At 36.3% G+C, this 18,865-nt stretch overlaps 2 protein-coding genes and 1 long non-coding RNA gene across 11 annotated transcripts in view; 2 read left to right on the forward strand and 1 right to left on the reverse strand.

Annotated features, from left to right (window-relative positions):
* SEC16A (SEC16 homolog A, endoplasmic reticulum export factor) overlaps positions 1-1,677 on the forward strand; it is a 51,278-nt gene extending 49,601 nt beyond the window's left edge. For all 6 annotated transcript variants that reach the window (XM_012554028.3, XM_012554026.3, XM_023494343.2 and 3 more), the window contains one exon: positions 1-1,677. In XM_012554028.3, the coding sequence (XP_012409482.1) occupies positions 1-69 (69 nt within the window). In that variant the 3' untranslated portion in view covers positions 70-1,677.
* Positions 441-3,136, reverse strand: LOC116421796. The gene is made up of 2 exons (XR_004232335.1): positions 2,979-3,136; positions 441-2,551 (listed from the first exon to the last, which is right to left on the reverse strand). It is a non-coding gene; the product is annotated as an uncharacterized LOC116421796 (long non-coding RNA).
* INPP5E (inositol polyphosphate-5-phosphatase E) overlaps positions 2,626-18,865 on the forward strand; it is a 27,563-nt gene continuing 11,323 nt past the window's right edge. The window contains exons 1-5 of one of the 4 annotated variants that reach the window (XM_031954945.1): positions 2,626-2,756; positions 11,896-12,990; positions 15,663-15,786; positions 17,367-17,464; positions 18,705-18,829. In XM_031954945.1, coding sequence (XP_031810805.1) covers positions 12,140-12,990; positions 15,663-15,786; positions 17,367-17,464; positions 18,705-18,829 — 1,198 coding nt within the window. In that variant the 5' untranslated portion in view covers positions 2,626-2,756; positions 11,896-12,139. Of the gene's footprint in view, positions 2,757-2,799; positions 2,967-3,410; positions 3,520-11,895; positions 12,991-15,662; positions 15,787-17,366; positions 17,465-18,704; positions 18,830-18,865 lie in introns of those variants that run through there. The other 3 variants (XM_031954944.1, XM_031954947.1, XM_012554018.3) reach the window with 3 other exon arrangements.

Raw genomic sequence — 18,865 nt, forward strand, 5'->3', positions numbered from 1 at the left:
CCATCTGCCATCACTGTAAGTTCCAGACTGGGAAGAATTGGTCAAAGGAAATACCCCACACTGAAGTAGACTGATTTTTATCCTTTGGATCAGCTTATTGGAACACTTGAAATTCTTCTGATATACTGATAATTCAGATTTATTGCACATGATATAGCTATTCTATTCTGAAATTGATATAGCAGTAATTTAATACTGATTTTTCTTCTGGTTTCCTTTTTTTGCTGTTCATGTGTGAATTATTGTCAAATAATTCCGCATTTCCTTTAAGATCTTAGTTGGAAAGGCTGAATCTATGAAGCATTAGAGTGAAATAATTAGTTGATGTCTATTACTCATACCAACTTCAGATCTGCAACCAAAGGCAGTTCCCTCGTCCTCATAATTTTGGAACCTAGTAAAGTGATTTAAGAATACAAAGATAGTTTTTGCCCTAGTTACAGAAGTGCATTTTCTTTCCTGTAGCAAGTATGTTTCCACTTTTACCTAACTCTCTGTGGCCTTACTAGGACCATGACTAATTTTAATGCACATAAAGTTAGAGTGATGTTTTGTCCATATGTGAAAGGTGTTCAGTTATCAGAGAGCATCAGCAAAAAAAACAAAAACAAAAAAAAACTTGTGTCTTAGGCTATGACTGGCGCATACAGATGTGGGGGCCACAGCTGATCCAAATTAACCATTGTTAAATGAAAACTGTGACTGTAATAAATTTGATTTGGATTTTACCTAGTATGTATGTAGCTTGTGTTTAGGCTCATTGTAAAAGAAATTGTATAGTACAAAAAGCTTTTGTATAATAGTCATTGCTGTACTCTTCCGAGTGTTTTTTTTTTTTTTTTTTTTACAGTGCAATATGGTTAAGTTCCTTTTTTTTTTCTCTCATAATATTGCCACAGTTTAATTACGATGGTCACATCTTGAAAATGGTTAAACATAATAGAATCCTGTGTGAAATCCTGGACTCAGTTATTTCTGCCCCCAAACAGTTTAAGGTCTTAAGTAGTTTATATATTGAATATGCTAAACTTCAAATATAGACCTCTACCTAATGAACTTGAAAATCTTTTAGGTTTAATTTAGAATATTTTCAATATTATTCATATTGGTTAAGTCTGAAGAGGCCCAATGAGAGAGAAGATTTAATATTTATAAAATCAATAGGTCATACTTTCTTTAGGTTTTGCTGGGGGAAGATGAATAATTTGTTACTTTGCTATTTGAACTTCTTAAGTAGAAATGATGTAAATGTGGAATTAGCACTGGTCCTTTCTTTTTATCTAGCTAACATTTGGATTAAATAGGGGGGAGAAATTTAAATTCCAAAATGTTTTGCAGGGTTGTACAATAAAATTTAGAATTCATTCATTTCAACTTAAAAGGCAAGTCCTGGTGGAAACACATTTATTTTTTTTTTTGTTGTTGTTGTTTAATGGTCCATAATTCTAACTCCTGGACTCTCTCATCAGCAGTCAATGTGATTTTCTTTGGTCTTCTAAACTTTGTTTGGATCCTTGGCTTCCTACAGTTCAGCCCTGCTGCTGATTGTTCTTTCCGCATAGACTGCCAAAACCTTTTAATTCAAGAAGGCTTCCTATGATCTGGGAGCTGCTATTTTTCCTAAAAGTGTTAGATTTGACACTGTAAATTCTTAAATAAAATATTTTGCGCTCTGGAGCACTTTCATATTTTACTTTCTTTGTCGTTTTTGGTAAACTAAGTGAAATGATTATCTTCGCATGAATGGGTTTTCCATGGCAACATGCAAAAAGTTTTGACTACATCCAAATTTTTTTAAAAAATAGACCACTACAATATATGGGGTATGAATTTCATGTTGCTCTTCTTTAGAGAAATAAATAGTAAAACATCTGAATCCTTTGATAAAACACAGGCTTCATTCAACATACTGTTTTAGCTGGAATAAATTCCCTGTACTGAAGTGTAAAACAAGTTTTAAATTTAGGCAGCTAGATGGCCCAATGAATAGGGTACTACACTTGGGATTGACTCTTGGCTTTGAATCGGGACCCTGATTTTTAGTAGCGACCCTAGGCAAGTCACAACTCCCCCAACCTGTCTCGCAGGGTTGTTGTGAGAATCAAATGAGAATGTGAGTAAAGTGCTTAGCAAACTTTAAAGCCCTACATAAATGCTAGTTATTAGTTCTTTGTGAGATTACCCTAAAAGGCAACCATGAAGAGTCTTCTAATGTTTGTGAGCAGTGCATTATCAAATACACAACTATCAGATTGCTTCTTAGAATAAGGTAAATATATAGATTTAGGGACCTTTCTGAGCCACGGGGGAACACAGAGAATTTAGTCTGAAGCCTTTACGGCCAAGGTCTCCTGTGCCCTTCCCCTTGGATGCGGAGCTCCAGGGCCTTTGGAACTTGAGAAGTAAAGCAGAGCTGGGCAGTGGCCGACCGCTGGCTGGCCTGTTCCTCAGCCGTGTCCTTCGCCCTCTCAGACTCTCATCTGGAGCGGTTCACGGGACTTTTCCTCTGGGGCTGGGAGTTGGGAGTCAGATCCGGGGACCCTTCTGACGCCTGGAGGAAGGCAGGATGGTTGGGTTTTTAACCAATCAAAGCATTACCTGGAAAGCTCCGCTTGAAAGGCTTCCTTCCTTTGGCCCGTGGGCTGAGATACAGCCGCAAAATAACTCTCCCCCACCACCTTGGAAGCAAAGGCCGGGAAAGGGCAAAGGGGCCAAGAACTTGCACCGGGAGATCCTAACTAGGGCCAGATGCGTGGGTAAGCGGGTGCGTGAATGGATCAGATGGGCTGGAGGCTGGCGAGAGGCCGGGAAGCGGGGCGGCACGGGTCCTCCAAATGCCAGGGGGCGCTGCCCCTTCCCCGTCCCGCCGCCAGGGCCACCCTGCTCCGGCCTCGGCAGCGCGGTTGCTAAGGAGCTGAGCGGGAGCGCGGCCCGGGGAGCGGGGCCCCGGCGCGGGGTCCGGGAAGGTGAGTGCTCACCCTTCTTGAACTTAGGCGGGGATTCCGTCTGGCGGTGCCCTGCGACCCACCGTATCCTTCGGATCACCGAGGCCTCCCCAATTGTCCCCTTTCACCCCCACCCCCACCTCCCGCCCCTTCCACGTCCTGCCGTCGTCCTTCGACGCCTCCCTCCTCCTCCTCTCCGGCTCCCCCGGCCCCCCACCCCCGCCAGCCTCTTTCCCAGCCCATCCCCGGCCGCTTCCCTCCTCCTCCTCTTCTGCCTTTCTCTGGAGCCCCGCTTCATGGCCTCACCAGGCCCCCTCCCGTCTCCCTCTCCTCTGACGCCCCCGGGATCGCCTTCCCTCCCCGGCCCTGGCGTCCGTGGGTCCCCAACGCCCCAAGGTCTCCCTCTCTAGTCCTCCGCTCGGCCTCCTCCCCTCCCCCCGTCTCTGGCTGGCCCCGTCCCTTCCTTTGTGCCCCCCCTCGATTCTTCCCGATTCTCCTTCCCCCTCCCCCCGTCGCCTCCCCGGTCCCGCCTTCCTCGCTCCCTCCCCAGGGTCTGAGCGGCCAGCCTGGCGGGGTAAGTACCTTAGGGAGCTGAGGAGAGGGGAAGTGTACGGGAGGGTGAGCGGGACCCGTGTCCCGCAGATTACCTTTGCGCATTTAAATGGCCACGGCCTCTGGGGTCCCTGCCCGTCCCAGCCAGTGATGCCTTTTTCTCTTAGAAAACTTGTGCACTCTCCCAATATTCCTGAGCCTTAGGGACTTCCCACAAAGGGTAGGGAATGAAAACTTGCCTTTGCTTTCAGCGCAGTCCCTGGCTAGACCTTCTTTGCTTTCTTTATGGGAATTCCCTGGGATAGAGAATACTATTGGGCTAAGGCTGCATAGAGAATTGGAGTAAGAACTAGAAATAATAGTTGAAGAGCAGGAATTGGATGGCCTTGAAGTAACCACTGATGTTTTATAAATTCTCTTCTGAAAAATGTTTTTAAAATGGTTACTGACATCTTTTCCTTTCAGATCCCCTAGTTTTCCATTGTATCTCTCTTCCATTCCTCCCAGAGTGTCATCTCTTACTTAAAAAAAAAATTAAATTTAAATTTAATTTTTTTATTCCAAAAATCTGATGTTATTTCATATCTGTTGACGCTGTCCTTTGTAAACGAATGAGAGGATGTGCTATCTTTTTGATAGCAAGTTTATTCTTTATCTTTTCGTTATAACATCCAGTCTATATAGTTTTGTGATAGTGGTTCTATTTCTATTTCCATTTTTATTGTTTTTGTATATATTGTTTTTCTGGCTCTGTTTTACTTTGTTGTACATTCATGAACTCTTTTCCATATTTGTCCAAATTCATGTTTATTGTTTCTTATGACGGTGATAACCTTTGCATTCATATACCACAATTTGACCATTATCTAAACGATGAACAACTACTTTTGTTTCCAATTCTTTACCACCATAAAAAGTGCTGCTGTAAATATTTTGGTATGTATAGAGCCTCTTTGTTAATAATTTCTTTAAGGTATATCCCCAGTAATAAAATCTCACAATCAAAGGATGTGGACATTTTGATCACTTGCATAATCAAGAAGAGGAAAGTTAAGATTTCAGATGTCTGTAAATTCTACTTTTCACATTTGGAGATGGTATTTGGCACTGGATAACAATAGCATTTATATGGTACTTAAAGCTTTGTAAAGGGAGGCAAAGTAAAGGCAGGGACTTGCTTGAGCTCTCCCTCAAACCCCTTAAAATAATGACTAAATAAATTCTAAAGTGGTTGAACCCACAAAAAGATGGAGCAAAACAATTTTCCAGCCCAAGACAACTTAGATCAGTCGGAAAGGTTCGTTGCATCAGGGTGAGAGTAGAGCAAAATCTGCCCTGGGCTGTGCCATCACAGACAGTGATGGTTTCCAGACCTCTCAGCCCACTGATGCCAAACACAACGGAGAAGGTCAGCAGTAAAGATCAGTCACACAAGGTTTCGAGGGGAGCATAGTACATACATACAGCACAGGCCGTGCCAAAACAACCCTGGCTCCAGCTCCAGCAAACCAGGAGTGAGCCTTGGGAGCCACTGAATCAGCAGAGGCAGCTTCTCATTCCAGAGCACTCAGTTTGCAGACAATAAACGAGTCAAATAAGTAGTCACAAGGATATTACAGGGCTCTCTTTGCTAGCATGAGGCAGGACTCTGTTACTTTGCTAAGACTTGATCTAGGTCACAGTCCTAGGTGGTAATCCCAGGGCAAGAAGGAGCATTTGCAACCAGAGCTTGTGGTCACAGTGGAATGGATGGGGACCCTCCTCACAGTTCCAAAGTATAGACCAGGAGAGTAGTAAACACACCTCTCTTATTGAAATACCTTGGAAAAACTGAAAACTTTCAAGTCTCTAGAAGTGTCTCTGAAAACAACTGCATAAAACCCTTAAAACTTGGAAGAGTATGCCATCTGTCCTGGAAGCAGAAACCCTACTTTAACAAAGAGTTAAAAAGTCAAGTAATAGACTTAGGAAAAAAGCAAACAGAAAAAATTTGTGATCATAAAAAATTATAGTGACAAGATCAAAGCACACACTCAAAACAAGATAAGAAAATCAAAGTTCCTATATCCAAAACCTCCAGGCAAAATAAGAATTGTTCTCAAGCCATGGAGGAGCTCAAAAAAGATTTTTTGACTATCTGGTAAAATAGGTAGAGAAAAAAATTGGGAAGAGAAATGAAAGTGCTGCAAGGAAATTATGAAAAAAAAAAAAGAGTGAACAACTTGGTAAAGGAGACAAAAAGAAATATTGAAGGTACAAAAGTTTATGAAGAAAATGCCTTAAAAATTAGATTTGAGTAAAGGGAAACTAATAACTTTAGAGGTCAAGAAACAAAACAAAAAAGAATGAAAAAAACAGAAGACAATGTGAAATATCTCATTGGAAAAACAATTGATCTGGAGAATAGATCTAGGAGAGATAATATAAGCCACGATCAGAAAAAAGAAAAAAAACAAAAACAAAAGAAAGAAAAGTCTAGACATAATCTTTCAAGAAATTATAAAGAAAACTGCCCTGATATCCTAGAACCCAAGGGTAAAGTAGAAATGAAAAGAAGCTACTGATCACCTTCTGAAAGAGATTTAAAAATGAAAACACCCAGGAATATTATAACCAAATTTCAGAGCTCCCAGGTCAAGGAGAAAATATTGCAAATAGCTGGAAAGAAACAATTCAAGTCTTGTGGTGCCACAGTCAGAATAACACAAGCTTTAGGAGCTTCTGCATGAAAGAATCAGAAGGCTTGAAATATGATATTCTGGAGAGCAAAAGAGCTAGGATTACAACCAACAATCACCTACTCAGCAAAACTGAATGTAATAATCCTTCAGGGGAAAAAATGGATATTCAGTGAAATAGAGAACTTTCAAGCATTCTTGATGAAAAGACCAGAGCTGAATAGAAAACTTGACTTGCAAATACAAGATTCAAGAGAAGCATAAAAAGGTAAATAGTAAAGAGAACTCATAAGGGACTTAAGCTTAAATTGTTTACATTCCTACATGTAGGAATTGTAACTCATAAGAATTTTCTCATTATTAGGGCAAATAAGAGTGTGTGTATGTATATATTTATCTATAGAGACAGACAAAAACCACAGATGTGAATATCAAAAAAATTAAGGGGTAAGAGAGGAATGTACTGGGAGAAAGAGGTAGAATGGGGTAAATTATCTCCTGTAAAACAAGCAAGAAAAAGCTTTAACAATGGAGGTGAAGAGGGGAGAGGCGTAGTGGAGTGAGTCAACCTTACTCTCATCAGAATTGGTTCAAAAAGGAAATAAAATACACCTTCAATTGGGTATCTTTCCTACAGGAAAGTAGAAAGGGAAGGGAATAAGAAAAGGGGTAGGGGAGATAAAAGGTAAAACAGATTGGGGGAGGGAATAGTTAGAAGCAAAGCACTTTTGAGGAGGAACTGGATGAAAGGAGAGAGAGAATAGAATAAATGGGGAAATAGAATGGAGGGAAACAGCAATAATAACTGAAAAAAAATTTGAAGCAAGTTTTTCTGATAAAAGCCTCATTTCTCAAACATAGAGAACTGAGTCAAATTTATAAAAATGAGAGCCATTCCCCAATTGATAAATCATCAAAAGATAGGAAGTTTTCAGATGAAGTAATCAAAGCTATCTATAGCCATATTTTAAAATGTTCTTACTATTAATTGAAGAATTGCAATTAAAAATTTCTGAGATACTACCGCACACCTATTAGATTAACTAATAGGACAGAAAAAGAAAATGGCAGATGGTGGAGAAGATGTGGGGGAAATGAGACATACTGCTGGTTGAGTTGTTAACTAATTCAATCATTCAATAGTGCAATTTGGAATTATGCCCAAAAGGCTATAAAACTATACATATTCTTTGATTTAGCAATATCACTACTAGTTCTGTATCTTCAAAGAGAAAAAAAAAAAACAAAAACAAAAAGGAAAAGTATCTATAAATATATTCATAGCAGTTCTTTTCTGGGAGTAAAGAACTGGACATCATAGGAATATCCACCAATTGGGGAATGGCTGAATAAATTGTGGTATGTGATTGTGATATGATTGTGCTCTAAAATTATGAGCAGCAGGTAGACTGAGATAATATAATAACAATGACAATTCTTCCTAAATTAATCTACTTAATCAGTGCCATACCAATCAAACTGCCAAAAATTACTTTATTGAGCTAGAAAAAAATAATAACAAAATTCATCTGGAAGAACAAAAGGCCAAACATTCCAAGGGAATAAATGAAACAAATGCAAAGAAAAGTGGCCTCACTGTAGCAGACTTACAACTATATTATAAAGCAATGGTCATCAAAACCATCAGGTACTGGCTAAGAAATAGAATAGTGAATCAATGAAATAGGTTACTTTCAGAAGATACAATAGTCTTCAGCTTCTAGGATAAGAACTTCTATTTGACAAAAATTCTTGGGAAAACTGGAAAATCATGGCAGAAATGAGGCATTGAGCAACATCTAACATTCTATACCAAGATAAGGTTGAAATTGGTTCATCATTTAGACATAAAGAGTGATATTATAAGCAAATTAGATGAATAAAGGATAGTTTACCTCTCAGATCTGTGGAGAAGGAAGGAATTTGTGGCCAAAGAAGAACCTGGAGTTCATTATTGAACACGAAATAGATAATTTTGGTTATATTAAATTAAAAAGGTTTCGTACAAACAACTTAATGCAGACAAGATTAGGAGGGAAGCAAAAAATTGGGAAAAAACTTTTACATTCAAAGGTTCTGATAAAGACCTTATTCCTAAAATATATAGAGAATTGATTCAAATTTGTAAGAATCCAAGCCATTCTCCAGTTGATAAATGGTCAAAAGATATGAACAGGCAATTTCAGAAGAAGAAATTAAAACCATTTCTAGTCATATGAAAAGATGTTCCAAATCATTATTAATCAAAGAAATGCAAATTAAGGCAACTCTGAGATACCACTACACATCTCTCAGATTGGCTAAGAAGACAGGAAATGATAATGACAAATGTTGGAGGGGATGTGGGAAAATTGGAACACTAATACATAATACGTTGTTGGTGGAGTTGTGAACTGATCCAGCTATTCTAGAGAGCAATTTAGAACTATGCCCAAAGGCCTATCAAACTGTGCATACCCTTTGATCTAGCAATGTTTCTATTGGGCTTGTATTCCAAAGAGATCTTAAAGAAGGGAAAGGGACCCACATATGCAAGAATGTTCATGGCAGCCCTCTTTGTAGTGGCAAGAAACTAGAAACTGATGCCCATCAATTGGAGAATGGCTGAATAAGTTATGTCATACGAATGTTATACAACATTATTGTTCTATAAGAAACGACCAGCAGGATGATTTCAGAGAGGCTTGGAGAGACTTACATGAACTGTTGCTAAGCAAAGTGAGCAGAACAAGGAGATCATTGTACACAGCAACAGCAAGATTATATAATGATCAATTCTGATGCACGTGGCTTTTCAACAATGAGATGATTTAGGCCAGCTCCAATGATCTTGTGTTGAAGAGAGCCATCTACACATAGAGCGGTCTGTGGGAACTGAGTATGGATCACAACATAGCATTTTCACTCTTTGTTGTTTTTTGCTTGCATTTTATTTTATTTCTCATTTTTTTCCTTTTTGATCTGATTTTTTTTGTGCAGCTTGATAATTGTAGAAATATGTTTGCATATATTGGATTTAACATATATGTTTACCATGTTTAACATATATTGGATTACTTTCTTGGGGGGGGGGGGAGAAGAAGAGGAGAATTAGAACACAAGATTTTGCAAGGGTCAATGTTGAAAAACTATCCATGCCTGTATTTTGAAAATAAAAGACTTTAATTTAAAAAAAAAAGTAAGATTATCTGTAAATAAAGAGAAGAAGGGATGGTCTGCTTCTTGGATCTGTGGAAAAGGGAGGAATTCATAACCAAAGAAAAACTAGATAATATGAAATGCAAAATGGATAATTTTGATTACAATAAATTAGAAAGGTTTTGCACAAACAAAACCAATGTAGCCAAGATTAGAAAGGAAGCTTAAAGGTGGGAGGAAATTTTTACATCCAGTATTTCTGTTAAAGGTTTCATTTCTAAAATATATAGAGAATTGACTCAAATTTATAAGAATACAAGCCATTCTCTGCTTGATAAATGGTCAAAGGATATGAACAGATAATTTTTAGATGAAGAAATTAAACCCACTTATAATATGAAAAAATTACTCTAAATCACTCTTTATTAGAGAAATACAAATCAAGACAACTCTGAGGTACTACTTCACATCTCTTAGATTGGCTAAGATGACAGGAAAAGATAATGATACATGTAGATGGGGATTTGGGAAAACTGGAGCAGTAATGCATTGTTGGTAGAATTGTGAACTGACTCAACTATTCTGAAGAGCAATTTGAAATTTTGCCCAAAGGGCTATAAAACTGTTTACTCTTTGATCCAGCAGTTTCATTATTGGGTTTGTATCCCAAAAAGGATCATAAAAGAGGGGAAAGGACCCACATGTGCGAAAATGTTTGTAACAGCCTTTTTTATAGTGGCAAGGGATTGGAAATGAGTGGATTTCCATTAATTGGGGAATGGCTGAGTAAATTATGGTATATGAATGGAATAGAATATTATTATTGTTCTATAAGAAATAGTAAGCAGGCTGACATCAGAAAAGCTTGGAAAGACTTGCATGAACTGATGTTAAGTGAGCCGAATCAAGACAATATTTTACACAGAACACAGTAACAAGATTATGTGATGGTCAGCTGTAATGGACTAGACTCTTTTCAACAATGAGGTAATTTAAGGAAATTCCAATAGACTTGAGATGGAAAATGCCATCTGCATCCAGAGAGAGAATATAGAGACTGAATGTGGATTAAAGCATAGTATTTTCACCTTTTTTGTTGTTTGTTTGCTTGGGTTTTTTTCTCATGTTTTTTCCCCCAGTTTTGATCTGATTTTTATTGTCCAACATGACAACTATGAAATATTTAAAAGTATTGCACATATTTAACCTATGTCAGATTGCTTATTATCTTGGGGAGGGGAGAAGGTATGAGAGGTTGAAAGAAAAATTTGGAACATAAAGTTTTCAAAAATGAAAGTTGAAAACTGTTTATACATGTTTTTGGATAAATGAAAGACTACTGAAGCTTAAAAAAAATTAAAATAAATGTTTTCTGGGGTGGGGGTGGGGGGGATGACTAACAGTATACTCTCAGAAAAACCTGGAAAGACTTACATGGGCTGATGCAAAGTGAAATATATTGTGTACAAAGTAACAGCAATATTGTAAGATGATCAGCTATGAATGACTTCACTCTTCTTAGCAATACAGTGATCTAAGATAACTCTCTGAAGGACTTATGAAAAATGCTATCCATACCTAAAGAAAGAATTGATGGTGTCTGAATACAGATTGAAACAGGTTTTTTACTTTTTGTTTGTTTTTTCTTTCATAATATCACTATTATAGAAATGTTTTGCATGAATACACATGTATAATCTATATGAATTGCTTACATTTTCAGTGGAGGGAATGGGAAGAGAGAAAGAGGAGTTAATTTAGAACTCAAAGTTTTAAAAACAAATGTTAAAATTGTTTTTATTTGTAACTGAGAGGAAAATAAAATACTTATAAAAAGATTTTTAAAATAAAATAATGTATAGCCAAGTTAAAAAAAAGATTTTCAGTTTGACTTATCCTTAGGTCATAATAAACCTCTCCACTGGGGGGGTGGAGGGGCCGTTGCAAAACAATTTACATGTTGTCTCATTTGGTCCTCACAATTCTGGGAGGTGGTTGCTATTGTTATCCCTATTTTACATTTGAGAGAGTTTAAGTGACTTATTCAGTGCCACCCAGTAAATGTCTAAAAGAGTATTTGAACTGAGGCCTTCCTGACTCCAAGTCTAACAATCTATTCCCTGAGCCATCTAGCTATTTAGGTGGATGCAGTCAGAGCAGAGTATAACTTGATAGCAGGTTTGGAAAGTCAGTTTTTGAATTTGTATCTGTTTTGACTTCAACACCCGAAATGATATATAGCCAGATCACTTAATGGTGGGATTGGGCAGCCCTCATTAATGTGATTGTAACATGGAATTTTAACTTACTTTTTAGTATAAAGCTATTTACAAATGTGAGTGTGTATACATATAAATAAATAAAACAAATATGTATATTAATATATATATATATATATATATACATATAAACAAAAACTATTTACAAATACAATTATACATAAATACCATAGTATTGGCCTATGTATTCAGTGATTATATACTATGCCCATGTAACATTACAAAAATCTTTTGTGTGAAATTTGACATAAATTTGTATGACTTAAATGAATTCTAATGGCTTGTTATTTCCCTTCCATTCAGAAATTTCTTTGTGACTCCATGACTTCAAGATTTCTAACCATGCGCCAATTGACTATGGCCATTTTACACCATCCCAAGTCCCAAAGTAAGGTATCTATATGGTCTTTGACTTTGATATTTGGGCTTTCCAAACCCAAATGCATATCCAGAATATTCAAAAGGATAAGTGGTGAATTAACAAGGTAAGTTTTCTCAGGAAGATCAAGCTCCCAAGCTTGGTGAGGGGTATGGACACTCTCAAAAGATGCCAAGCAAGCCAGTGATGATGGATCCTAAGCATTCAGTTTCCCAACAATCAGTAGCCTGTGTGAGTCCACAATCTGACACAATGCTAAAAGGAGAAGGGCTGAAGAATGATTTGCCTGAAAGGACTGAGCCTTGTGGGAACACTTCAGAGTTTCCTTTCAATAGACTCTTAAGACTTACGACTGAGGAAATGAAATTTAACATGAAGATCAAATCCATCACCCCCAAACCACCCAGAAAACCAAAGCTGGAGCGAACATTTTCCTTAGATGAGAAAGGCTGGAGGAGAAGGCGTTTTAAAACAAGTCACGAAAGTCTGACAGACCCTAATGAGACAGTTTCATCTTCTGGCTCCCTAAAAGAGGTGACTCCAAGTCCTCCAACTTTGACTACATTAGTTCATGATGGCAATCATACTTCTCTTAATCTCAACTGCCTACATAGCACCTCTTTGCAGGATATTCCTGAACCAAAAGACATAGGAAATAGTACAAATCCACCTTCCTCCTTGGAAATTATTCCTTCCACTGTGAAAAGTGGTTCTCTGGAACTTGTGGATGGTGTTACAGCTTCAGGAAATAAACCTAGATTTTCCAAAATATTGCCACCATTAGCACTTCCCCCTTTGGAATTGAATGTAGCATCTGAAACCCTAAGGACAGCTAATAAAATTGACCCAGATTATGTAAATTATAAACATCATGCTCAGAGTAAATTGCTCAGGCCAGATAGTAGCCTGAGTGATGGTAGATTACAAAGCAGTGTGGTTTGCGATAACTGTTCCACGACCTCTGTGAAGTCCTCCTTCAGCCTTCTTACACCCATTCACTCAAAGGATATCAGAAGCAGGTAGGTGACCCTCTTTAAAATTTCATCCTATTGATTTTATGTTAGCTGGAGTTGCATTTCTCCACAGAGATGTGGGCCAAAGATGGGTGGAACAGGTTAGAGTATTAGGTTATCACAGTTTGTTTTCTAAGAAAGCATCTAAAAATTATAGACTGAATGACCGTTTTTCTATCTGTGGTCCAAGGACCCACCCTTGCAAAGTTTATAGAACTTAATACTATTGACAATGAAGTGATATGTATTTTTTTGGTTCCAGAAGCTCAAAAACACTGTCTACTAAATTGTAGAAAGATTGTAATCTCCATCAGTGGAAGGTGTGCCCATTCAAATGACATCATAGTTTCTTGAAAATAACAGCTATTACTGATTCTTCATCTTTATGTACAGACTATGTGAGCTAACAGCCTTGTTTTATTGTAAAATTCTAGGCTGGATACAAGTTATCTTTACATTAAAGAATGCTTTTAAGCAATAATGATTTCTTGTAATTTGGCTTTAATATTTAATACTAACTTTTTATGGCCTGAGAGGATTCAGCATGTCATCAGTATATATTATATTTCACTGCTAAGTGAAATTAAACATATTATAGGCCATTTAGCATTTTAAATTAGTATGCCACCTTATAATGGAGTGATTTAAAAATTATGAGAATTCTTATGTTGTTTTTATTAGAAACTTTAGTTTAAATTTTTAAAAACATTTTATTGATACTTTTATCTTTTATTTGATAGTCATTTAATTCCTCCTAAATTGAATCCTCTTAACAATAGTTAAGCAAAAACATCTAAATTAAATCCTTTTTTTCCTCAAGAGAAGACTAGTTGAGAAAATTTTCATTTATTTAAATTTCTATAAAACTCCTACAGGCAATTATAAATAAATTGGGTCCTTAATGTGTTTTATCTTTGTTGTGAATTAAAAGGGATATAATTAATTTGTATGAGAATAACTAAAAATAGTATGGTTAATGTTTTCTTTAACTAGGTTGCAGGATGTAGGATCATCTCTGAAAGCTGTACCTACTAATGTATCTGCTTTTTTCCTCAGATTATCTAAGGATGAATAATGCTAACATTGCATTTTATATGATTAGTATTTCAATGAGTTACAGGAGTTTCCCTTTAGTTGCTGTTTCAGTCAATCTTTCCCACAGTTTTTATTAAGTGCCTACCTGCCAGGTCCTAGGGATACAAAGACAAAAATAAAAGAACTTGCTTTCAAGAAACTTACATTTTTATCGAATGAAATGAAATGTTTCAGTCATTTGATGCTTGCCATGTTGAATTATCTTTGTCCTCACTGGAATTTCACCTGCTGAACTGAATGAAGCAGGAAGGAAAAACTTTGTTAATATGTGAATTAAAAGCTGAGAACTAGTTTCCTTTTACTCAATAATTTCATTCCATTCCATTCCCTTTGTCAGAGTTAAAGAATCTTTTCTATTTAGGTTGCATCAGTTTCCTAGGAAATTATATCACATTTTGAAACTTAGGACTAGTAGGGACCTTAGAGAAAGCTAGTATAAACATCCCATTTTAGTGTTGTGTAAACTGAAGCCTGGTGATTGGAAAGGTCTTACCCAAATTAAATTGCTACGTTAGAATGTGAACTCCATTAGAATGTGAGATTCTTGAGGATAGACACCAGTTTGTTTTACCTTTCCCTTCTCCAGTGTTTAGCACAATGCCTAATACACAGTAAGCACTTAAATACATACTTGTTAATTGTCACCAACTCAGGGTTACACAGTGAATTAGTAGTAGAACTGGACTGGGACATGACTCAAACCACCACTCTTCCCACCTTATTGAGATGACCTAGAACATAACAACCATAATAAACATATACCCTTGGCTGAATTATTATGGGTCTTTTCCTGTGTTTTAAAATAAAAGGGAATTGAAAAGTTTTTTTTTTTATGTTCTAAAGCATCAAAAGTAATTTATCCGCCACCTTTGGACAGCAGAAATGTATAAAGGATGTCAGGAGAATTGATGTGAGTGAGTTGGATGGTGATGCCTACCACTAAATTATTATTTTTTAGTTGTCTGCAAAGTGATTCAGGAAACAAGTTTCATATAATAAGCCTTTCTTTGGAAAATGTTGAAGGTGAGTTGATTTTTTTGGAAATCAAATATTATTTTAAATTTACAAAAGGAATGGAATATTTAAAGGAATATTATGATGAATTATTTGGTAAAGTGAGGAATTTTATAATGTGCAAAAAAATCATCCCCCTAACATACATTTTATTAAATTTAGAGCTTTGTACATTAGATTTTCACAAAGTCAGAATAAATCTGTATTTATTAGCCATTATAATATGGTGACTAAAAGCTGAGAGTGGAAAATTATGTCATTTACTTTTCAAATCAGTTTCTAGTCCCTTTTTTTTTTTTGTCATTTTCATTGACAGATTTGATTCAAGAAAACTTGTCTTAATTTTAAGTTTTGTAATCCTTTTTAAGATTAGGTTTTAGAACAAACAATGTCACTCTGAATTGATCTTAGCTAAGAGTTTGGCTTTATCTCTCCAGAGAGTATTCATCTTTGGATTTTTTGCTGTATTTCTCCTTTGAAGATCTGTACCATTTGTAAATACTTGGTAGCCTGATTCCAGAATTCATTCCTAATTATTTTGAACTTAGTCTATTTCATTCTTTTTATAGGGCCTATATGGAAGGAAGCCTCTTAACAAGTGGTGCCTTGTTGGGAGCAAATGAACTAACCCGATACTTTCCAGATCGGAACATGGGACTCTTTGTGGCCACATGGAACATGCAGGGTCAGAAGGTTGGTTAACTTATTTGATCTCAGGAATTTTGCTGCTTCTAGAAGTGATGAGGGAAGGCAAAAACAAAAGGAAAATCCATCAATAGTGAACTCTTTTATTGGGTAGAATTGCAGTTATAGAATGTGACTCCAAAGTATTTTCTGTGACCTGATTATTGTGACTTGATTATTTTAGCATGGGCAAGCAATATAATGTAATGGGGTCCTGTTATCTCTAGAGCTTTTTTTTTTTTTTTTTTTTTTTTTTTTTTTTTTTTGCTGAAGCAGTTGAGGTCAAGTGACTTGCCCAGAGTCACACAGCTAGAAAGTGTTAAGTGTCTGAGGCCAGTTTTGAACTCAGGTCCTCCTGAATTCAGGGCTGGGCTCTATCCACTGCACCACCTAGTTACCCCTCCTGTTATCTTTTTAATGAGCTATCCACACATGTAAAATGAATAGTGTGCTAACATCCTGATCTTTTATCTACACAGAGTGCCTCAGAGATCGATGATTTAGTGTTAATAACAACATTGTTGGCTTGTGTGTGAAATATAACAAATAAAGTATTATTTTCCCCAATCATACCATTTGTAACAGATCAGTGATGGAATATTTGCCACTGCCACAGATTTAATCTGATTAGAAAAATGTTTTATTCTAAAGTTTTATTATGAGACTTATTAAAACCACTTAACATCTAAAACAGTTTCCCACCAGGAACAAAAATACATTTTCAGAAAGCAGGAGACAATTTAGTAATTTTGTACATGAAAATTTTTTCTTATGTCTTTGATAGAGTGTTTTTCAGACATTGTTGTTCCATCTGTTTACTTCTGAAATGAAATGTTTACTTCTGGATCCATGTAGGAATCTCCTTTGTTATAGCAGGATCTATGGTGACAGTATTTAATCTCAAAATCATTTATACCCTAAAAAATGAGAGGTCTATTGGCTCTTACTGAAATAGATCTACCTGCTGCTCAGCTGGCCATGGCCATGAGGTTTGTCTTAAAGATTGCCCTTACTGCCAGAAATCATTTCAGTTCAGAAATATAGTAAATATTTCCATAAATAAGTTAAAAAGAGCAATTTTGAGAGAATAACAATGGTGGTATTAATATTTGCTGCTTGGAAGAGTTCTCTTCACAAGGTTTAGCTTAAATTGATCACCCTGAAAACTTGTGGAATGCAATGCCTCTGTGTTTGAAAATATATAATGTAGACTGTCAGAGCGTAAAGAGACCTTGAAAATTAGTCCAAGCCTGTCCTTCATTTTACAGATGAGGAAACAGAAGGTGGAAATTTGCTTGATTAGATGTAATTGAATATTTTAAAAAGAGATAATTTTTATTTTATAAACTTCACCAAACATTTGCTCTTTGACCTTTGAGAAGGCATTTATCTTTTTGGGACCATCTTTGGCCCATATCCCAATAAGAAATGGAGCATTTATGACCCTCTAATGAAAGGTAAATTGTGTGGATATATGTCTCATACCTTACTTTGTATTTCTGCCTGCCTTATTTATGTTTTATAAGTTTTTGTGATACTGCTTGTCATCTTATCCTTTAGGCTAACAAGCTTGTTCACCTTTTGTTCAGGAACTTCCAAATAACCTGGATGATTTTTTATTACCTTCTGAAGCTGACTATGTCCAGGACATGTACGTTTTAGGAGTACAAGAAGGCTGTTCAGACAGGTAGTATAGCTAGTATAAATAAGACCAGTTAACTTGTCTCTTCATTTCATGTGCCTCTCCTCTTCCCACATTACTTTCTTCTCACTTTTCCAGTCCTCACCATATTTTGTATTTGCCAAGCTAAAAACCAGAAATGCTCATTACAAACAAATTGCTTTAACTAGAAGATCTTACTTTAAGCTCAGCTTTTCTGTCTTCACCTAATACTGTCTGAGATAGTGAATAAATGCCATCATGGCAATTATTATCATCAATAAAAATTTGGGAGGATGTCTACCATGTAAAAGGCTCTGTGTCAGGTGTTGGGCATACCCAGTCTTATTTTCTTTTCTATTATGACCAAACTGTGATATTAAAAACAAAATGTTCTTTTTCTGCTTCCTCTCCCTCCAATTGATTAGATGTAATTGAATTTTTTTTAAGGAATTTATAATTCCTTAAATTCCTTTAATTTATTAAATTATGTTTAATTAACATTAAATTAAATTTTGTTTAAATTTAACAATTTAATGGAATTTATGTTATATATATATTTTTAATTACTAAGGGCTAAAGGAAAAACATGTATATAGAAGTCCTAGCCTGTCATTTCTCAGCTTTTGACTTTGATTCCTGAATTTCATTCTTAATTTTCCTGTGTAAGTTCTAATACTTGTCCTGTGCTTCTGAGTTAAAGTTTTCATCTCATGTAGATGTTATAGGTGTATTAGAGCCTAATGCATTCATTTTAAGATTTCCTGAGAAGTCTGGAAGTTTGGGTTTGCTCTTACAATTTTATGGTGTTTTCCTGTTTGTTGATATTCTGCCAGGTTACCATGTCATCAAGGAAGAGCTTAGAAATCAGTAATCTCTGTACACAAAAGACCCTAGAACAAAGATGCTTCTTTTTATCACGTGCCATATTTTTCACAGAAGCTTAATTTGTTTTCCTTTTATAATACAAAGCTACTTTAACCTTTTCATGAGACTGAAAATAACTAGTAAATGATCACTGTATTTATTGCTAGGATTTTAATTGCAGTATTTTCCTTTGATTAAAAATAGCATAGATTTTCTTCTTCTTGTTTTTCTTAGGCTCTTTCCCTCCATAATGACTTAATGAAAAAACTCAGGGGTTTGATGCTTTGCCAGTATTTTGCCAGTTTGCTCTTCTGTTATGAAAACAGAATGAAAAGTCACATATCTAGCTATTTTGTTTGTTATTTCAGAGCTGAAGTTGCTTTTGTTTTCTTTCCCATAGGCGGGAATGGGAGATCCGGCTTCAGGAAACATTGGGACCTCACTATGTAATGTTGTACTCAGCGGCCCATGGTGTACTATACATGTCAGTATTTATAAGACGGGACCTCATCTGGTTCTGTTCAGGTATGAAATAAGTAGTGAAAGAAAATAGGAATTATA

Source organism: Sarcophilus harrisii, chromosome 2 (assembly GCF_902635505.1).
Source record: "Sarcophilus harrisii chromosome 2, mSarHar1.11, whole genome shotgun sequence".
Lineage (NCBI taxonomy): Eukaryota > Metazoa > Chordata > Mammalia > Dasyuromorphia > Dasyuridae > Sarcophilus > Sarcophilus harrisii.